We start from the raw sequence: 7,669 nt of genomic DNA on the forward strand, positions 1-7,669 counted from the left end.
GTAAGATTATGCTTTACCGCCGCCTGCTGGTACGGAGTGCGAACCGGGAACTGGAAACCGCCCTGGTTACTGCTACTGCTACCCACTGAAAGTTAATATATGTAAAGGTAAAAAGAGTGAGTATGGAGGACTAAAAGTCCCAAAATGAAATGAATGAATGAATAGATAAATAATAGATTAATAGATAATTATCAATGGTTATAAATAAATAATTATAAGTAGTTAAATGTGTAAATGTTTGTTTATTATTGTAAATATTCAAATAAACAATGAAATAAACGATGTTTAAATAATTAAATATTTAGTTAAAGGTATCAATAATTATTTAAAATGTGCAAAAGCGGATTAACCTATCTAACTATTTATTTAATTATTATATTGTTTCATGGTTACCACTCCCTTCGAGATGATGAGACCAAAGTCAGATAGGTTTGACTTTTGGTGGTAAAAGATAAAATCTGTAGAATATGACATGTTTTTCTCAGACTGCAGATAGTGAATGATCCTGTTTTCTTCCTCTGTACTGCGCACACACACACACACACACACACACACACACACACACACACACACACACACACCAAACTTGTAGGATATGTTCCTATCCTGAATGCCGTGCTGTTTAACACTACGTGCCTGAGAATAGTCTTGAAGTTCTTGTTTCTTCTCTCCTGGATCTCATGGCACCCCTCATTTGACCAGTTTTCTGTGGATCCTGTAAAACCTCCTTCTTGTTTTCTCCTCTTTTTCCATTTCCCTTCATCTTATGTTTGATCTGAATTTCAGCTTTAATGCACAGTACTGTTATTTTAACTCTGTGTTAAATCTGTCTGCAGGATCATTTATTTTGTCCCCATGTGAGCTGGTAGCCGCATTAACATGACAAATATCTTAATTTGAGATATAACTGCTGAATCCTAAAAAAACACAATCACGTGTCCTGCTTTCTGATGTGTGTTAAACTCTCATCAGTGATTAACTACAGTCTGAACATATTATTGCTTTTGGTGGTCTTACTTCTTCTATTCATTACACAGCTGAGTGAAGTGCTCCTCCATATACAGTGAACATCCATCACTGATCGCTATTTCTGATCTTGTATTCTGGATCTATGTATGCCACTTCTTTACTGTGTCAGTATAAACTCACAGTAGTTATTTTTTATATGCATCTGTACTGTTTCTGTTCATTTCCCTCTTACTGCATGTGTTTGTTTGTCTTTACTGACGATTACCCTAAAAATGTCCATCCCCCTTTTACTAACATGGTTTCAATGTACTTTGTGTTGGATAACAAATGCTACGTAACCCCTCACTCCATAATCCAAATGGAAGAGAACATGATTCATGACAAACAGAAATTAACAAATAACCCACAACAACATCCTGAGGCATTCCATTTTCTATCATCCTGCTGAAAAACTCTTCCCTGTCCTCACTTGTGCAGATCTCTCAGGTTAAAAATCAACAACCTTAAATCTATTAAAACATTTGTCCCCTTGTTTCAAACTTTTCCAGTTGAATTCATAACCCCTCTTTCTACATCGTGTCATAGGTTTTTCTGCATTTCTGCCATAATGTCAAATTTGAATATTAAAACTAAGAACATGCTGTTTAACAGGTGTGTCTGCAACCTTTACTATCACAGAGCTACTTTGCCCCGTCTTCCAACAAAGAGCACAGCTGTTCAAGTTTTATTCTTTTTCTAATTTTACCTGTCATAACAAAGAAAAAGCCCAAACAGAAGTGCAGTGTGTGTGTGTGTAGGCCTACTTTGAAACTAATTTAACATTGAGCCATGCAGGCCCATCTGAGTCTTTCCATGTTTGTTTAAGATTAATGAAATAAAAGCTAGCCCACTTTATTACACATATAAAAAAGTCGCAGCTTATCGGCTTAACACAAAGGAAACATAAATATTATGTATATTAGATAGATATTTGATATAAATCCATTTTGGTGTGCTGTGTTCTCTACGTCAGGGCTGAAAGATGTGACCTTGACAGGGGGGATCCCCAGACCCTCAATCATTTCCTTTACCGCCACATGTTTTCAGTACCCTCAACCACGAGTATTGAAGTTTTAAAAGAGTTCACTGTGTACTTTTCTGCTCATCTGCTTATCTGTGCTTCAGGCTGGAGTTCTTACTTCAAGGCCCGATGGTGTTTTACACAAGCCTGGTCAACACACAACTGTCCAACACACACCTTGTGCTGGTGCTGCACATTTGAAACTGGTATAAGTAATCTGAACGTGTTGTAGATACAGTCATTATTACTTATTAACCAAGGAGTACTTTGCAGTGTACCAGAACACACAGTCGACTAGTACTAGTTAAAATGGACCTGCAAACTGTATATCACAGTCAAACACCAAGAGCAGGGTTCTGACAGGGTTCTAACAGGGTTCTAACAGGGTTCTAACAGGGTCCTGGTCTTTGTGAGTCTTCTGTTAGAGAGGGCAGAATCACCTCCTTCTGAGCAATACGCTGCTTCTTAAACACAACAGAAAATCATTTGGTTTGATTTATTTCAGTTTGAATAAACTTTCATTCAAAAATGTAAATGTTTCTTTATCTACTTTGTTTTAAAGTGAATCTGCTGCTGAACCTTAACAAAAGAGGGAAACCTGGATCAGAATCAGAACTGAGCTATACTGAGCTAACACCGGCTCAAAAAAAAGGACATAGACTGAACAGGTGCACCACATGTAATCAACAAATGCAGGTTTTGAAATTAAACAGATGAAGAAAGTTTCAGTCATCATCATCAAACTTGATCTTTTTTCCCTGGAAAGCCAGGATGTGTCCCTGCAGCTCCTTCCTCTTCTTACTGGCCTCCCAGGACGGATGCAGAGCCTGGTGTGTTTGGGCTCGTTGGTTACGCTCGGCTCCATCCCGGGACACGTTTTGCTTCATAACACCCCCTCGTCCTCTGCCCTGTTTCTGAAGCACAGGTTGTTTGTTAAAACTGCTTTTCCCATGACTAACACTCTTTACAGTCACTCTGGGGCCATGCTGGCCTTTCCCCCTGCCTCTGCTGGCACCTTTGTCCATTCCTGATGCAGCCAGGGTGGAACAAAACACAGTCTGGAGCTTGGGTTTGGACTGGACCACAGGAAGTTCACTTGGCTCCTGATTGGATGGGCTCACCTTCTCTTCCCTCTTTCTATTTTGCTTTGTTTTTTTCTTGAGTTTGCTCACTTTTCCAACAAAGAAGTCGTTGTCATCGCTCTCTTCGGACTCAGAGGACTGCCTGTGGAAACGCTCCTCTGTGCTGTCATCAAAGTATTCTTTCTCTCCATCATCAAGCAGCTCCAGATCACTCTCTTCCTCCTCAGTCTTCTTCTGTAGCACCTTGGACGCAGTGTTACAGCTGGCTTTCTTTCTTGCTATGGGACCTGGAACATTTCCTATTGCTTTATCTTTCTTAACACTTATAACCTTCTTTTTTTCTGGCATTTCTTGGTTTTTGTCATCAGCTGTGTCTGCTAAATGATCTGCTTTACTCCTCTCCTCTTTAGGATTTCCCACAGCTGCCTTTTTAAGGTCTTTCAGGGAGGAGTCTGTGTTATCAGGTTCAGTCATCTCCACTGTTAACTCCTTCTTCTTCTTCATCCTCTGTCTTTCTTTAGCTGGAGGAAACTTTTCTGTTTTATTTTGCCCCTTCAGCTTCCCTCCCTGATCTTCACTCTGAATCCGTCCCTCTTTGAACGCCTTCAGGGCAGCTTTTATGCTGTCAATCCTTTTGATGAACTGAGGGTGGCTGGCAATGCGTGTCAATCCCCGGTCAGAAAGGGTGGACTGTGGGTTTTTACACACTTGATTCAAGTTGAGATTCTTCTGCAGGGCTGTCTTTGTCACCTGGTGAAAGCAGAGCATCAAATGAGAAAGTGCAGACAGGTTTTGGTCCGGGAAGAATGAGTCACATCCAATGTTTGAGTTAAGAAAGTGAAATGAAGGAAAAATTGATTTGATAGATAATTAAAGAACCTGCCCCTTGGTAGAACCTACCAGGTCTGGAGGGAGAACCTTCATGGCCTGGATCTCCTCCAGCAGTCTGTCAGCTCTCCTCTGGTTTCTCTCGATATCAGCTTCTTTACCCTTTTTCTTCTTCAGGGACTTGATCTGCCGTGTCATCTTCCTGATGATCAGCGCCCTTACTCTCTTCACCTCTTTCCTCATCTTCACCACCTCATTGTTAAGATTGAAACGGGCCATCTCCACCACGGGATCTTTGGTGAACTGTGCATTTGTTGGAGCCGGTCCAGCCTGTGGCTTCTTTTCTTCTGCCTCGTCTTCCTCAGCACCTTCTCCTGGTTCTCCATCTTCATGGCAGGGTTCATCTTCTCTCTCCTCTGCAGATGGCAGCTCTGTCTTCAGCTTTTCCATGGTACATATCATCTGATTAAGAAAGAATAAATCATCTGTTCAGAAATGTTCTGTCTGCAAATCCTTCAGGAAATCGGTAGGCTGGGGATTTTTTTACTCTGGTGACTACAGGAGAGTCCTCTGCTCCTTACAGAAAATTTGATGCCATTCACTCACATGATCATTTTCAAGTCCCATGTCATTTTTAACAGGGATGGTCTGAAACCAGTGTTAAATAATAACCTACGTGCCCTGCTGTAGGATAAACTGGTAAAATATTAGGTAAAAGGCAGAAAAAGGGTGCAAATAGAATTGCTGAAGTTGATATTTACTTTAAGTATAAAGTGTAGACATGCTGATTTCCTTAATTTTGGGTAATCGGTGGTCAGCCCATCCTTACATATGAAACTGATCTTATATCCCTCTGGGAAGGTCTGACAGCCAGCCATTGTTGCTTTTTGCTCTGAGACCTAAAACTCAGGGCACTTTATTGGTTGTTTAAGTGAAAACATAAAGATTTTATTGTTTCACAGGTATTGTTGAATGATTTTAAATAAAATCAGATTGGAACATTGAAGGTATATGCTGTCAGTTATAAAAAATAAAATAAAAATCGGTATCAGCAAGTCAGGCCACAAAATTGTGATCAGTGCATCCCTGATAAAGTGTTTAAAAGTTTACCTCTCTCTGCAGTTTCCCCTGTCTTTTCCATTTGTTTGTATTAATATGTCCTTTGGCGTGGTGCTTCTTTAGATGCTTCATGAAGTTATTTTTGTTGAATCTTGCAGAGTGCCCGCCCTCTCTCTAAACGTTCACTCTGCATATATTGCATGTCATCTTACATTATAATATAGCTTGGACAGGAGCATGTTTTCCTTACAGTCTATGGGTGGCATGCCAAGCGGTTTCAAAACTTTCCCATACACTTGTCTTTTATTTTGAAATTTAAAAATCATTTCTGTGTCAAATGACCTCCGACAGAACCCCTAACAGTAAAATCATTGAAAAACAGAAATTGACTCAAAAAACATTTCACTGCTTTACAAAAAAGTCATTTTCTTCGTGTTTCTATCACATTTCCTTGTGATATGAAACTGACTGACTCTGAGTATCGCTCTTCAATTGTAATTGAACCACGAACGGACGATCCGCATCAGGTTTTTGAAGTGTCTGCTTTAAAGATAGAGAAAGTAAACCTATATTTAAAGTACCATGTTGGCACAGATGACTTGACGAGTCTCTAACAAACGTGGTTGAGCCAGCAGCACACGTTGCCCCGTGTCGCCTGCTGTAGCCATCAGATGTGACTCCTGTTTAGGAGCTAGAAGCATCGACATGGTAGCCGAGCACAGGGTCCTTCGTTTTTAACAAACTTACCGTGGTGAACATTCAGCCCTCCGAACCGTCAAACAGGTGAACATCGACCTCCTAAAACCCACGGAGTTCTCAGTGATTGTAGCGCGCGGCCATATTTGCTTCTTCTTCTTCTTCTGTGAGATTTCCGGCAGTGTGGACGCTATTTGCGTATTACTGCCCCCCACAGTTCAGAACAGGATTGCACAGAGTTCTCTCATATCCTCCGGCAGAGGCCAGTGGAGTGAAGGAAAGCCAGCACTCTCCTCTCCACAGCTCGACTCTCCTTCCTCCGAATGAACAGAGTTTTATAATCCAATGTGGAGATTCCGAAGCCTTCCAGTTCTTCAGCCAGCTGAGCTCTCTCTGCCCTATATTTCTCACATTCAAAGAGGACATGCACCACAGTCTCTTCTGTTCCACACTCGCATAGCCCATCTGGATGTTTCCCGACTATTTCTAGGCAGCTGGCCAGACCACAGTGTCTAAATCTCAGTCGGGTCAGTTTGACCGTGTCTCTCCTGTCATTCCCCATACACACTCTTTTTTTTGACAGATGGTTGTGCTAAGTAATACAGCCTCCCTCTCACTTCATTACTCCATTCTTCCTGCCACTGTTTTTCGAGCCCCTCCTTTATGACACTATAAAACTCCGGTTTGCCCTAAAGGCATTTTAACATTTACATTTTCTCTCCGGAGTGAGTTCTTTGCGAGCTTATCAGCCACTTCATTCCCCTCTACCCCTGAACGTGCTGGGACCAAAAGGAACGCTACATCACACCCCCCTTTTTCTACCCTGAGCAGGCTTATCAAAACTTCATTTATGAGGTCAGCCCTGGCTTGTGATGTTCTGCTCCTCAAGGCCATCAAGGCAGCAGCTGAATCAGAGCAAATTACGACTCTGTCTGGCTTGACTTGCTCAACCCACCACAGTGACCAAATTATTGCCATGATTTCAGAGGCAAACACAGATGTCCCATTTGTTACACGAAAACCTTGATAGACTTGACGGCCCGCCACAAATATTCCACACCCAGTTCTTTGACTGTCTGGGTCCTTAGAACCATCTGTGAAGATCTGCAAATGCGCCCCCCCATGTAGTGTTTAGGTAGCTTTCAACCTGCTGGCTAGTGATGCCTTCCTTCTGCTTCCAGTCTAACAGTGTTAAGTCTACTATAGGCTCTGGGAGCAGCCACATTGGCACAACTGACCAGAATGCATATATCAGGCCTTTGTCTTTGTCTAGTCCCACTTTCTCAGCCAATTCTCCAGCTCCAGATAGGAAGTTTCCTTTGTTCCACCCACCAGAAAACTCCCAATTTTCATTTATTAGGCACTTGGCTGAGAGACTCAGGCTACTACCATTTAGTTTCGCCCAATAATGCAATCCTAGTTTGCTGCGCCCAATTCTGAGTGGCCACTCTCCCATTTCAACTAGCAGAGCAGGAATAGGCGTTGTACAAAAAGCCCCACAACATGTTCTTAAAGCCCTCGCTTGGACGACATCTAGTTTGTCCAAAGTGGATTTTGCAGCAGACCCATTAACAAAGCTCCCATAGTCTATTGCTGACCTGATCATTGCCTGGTACATCATGAGCATAGTCCCCCTCTCTGCTCCCCATTCACTACAAGCCAGACACCGAAGGATGTTTATCACCTTTTCACATTTACTCTGGATCTTTCCTATGTGGATTTTCCAGGTGAGTCTTTCATCTAGCCACATTCCCAGGAACTTAAATTCTTTAACCCGTTCTAAGGGGGCCCCATACAGTTTTAATTGTGTTTGAGGGACTTTCTTTTTAAAACCAAACACCATGAAATTGCTTTTAGTTACAGATATTTTAAAACTCCACTTATTTGTCCATTCCTCTATTGCTTTTAACCCTTCCTGCATTTTCTTGAATAAGAACTTCACATTCCTGCCTCTTTTCCATATGGCCCCATCATC

The 7,669-nt window shown here is 41.8% G+C and overlaps 1 protein-coding gene across 1 annotated transcript; it reads right to left on the reverse strand.

The window, feature by feature from the left end:
* Nucleotides 1-2,380: 2,380 nt before the first annotated feature.
* On the reverse strand, nucleotides 2,381-5,889 carry srfbp1 (serum response factor binding protein 1). Its single transcript, XM_074687349.1, has 3 exons — nucleotides 5,746-5,889; nucleotides 4,012-4,401; nucleotides 2,381-3,861 (listed from the first exon to the last, which is right to left on the reverse strand). The coding sequence occupies exons 1-3, from the start codon at nucleotides 5,755-5,757 to the stop codon at nucleotides 2,755-2,757; spliced, it is 1,509 nt and encodes a 502-aa protein (XP_074543450.1). The 5' UTR covers nucleotides 5,758-5,889; the 3' UTR covers nucleotides 2,381-2,754.
* Nucleotides 5,890-7,669: the final 1,780 nt, after the last annotated feature.

The sequence above is a fragment of the Halichoeres trimaculatus genome, unplaced genomic scaffold (assembly GCF_033239565.1).
Source record: "Halichoeres trimaculatus isolate MK-OKI-2021-1 unplaced genomic scaffold, fHalTri1.1 fHalTri1_scaffold_14, whole genome shotgun sequence".
Lineage (NCBI taxonomy): Eukaryota > Metazoa > Chordata > Actinopteri > Labriformes > Labridae > Halichoeres > Halichoeres trimaculatus.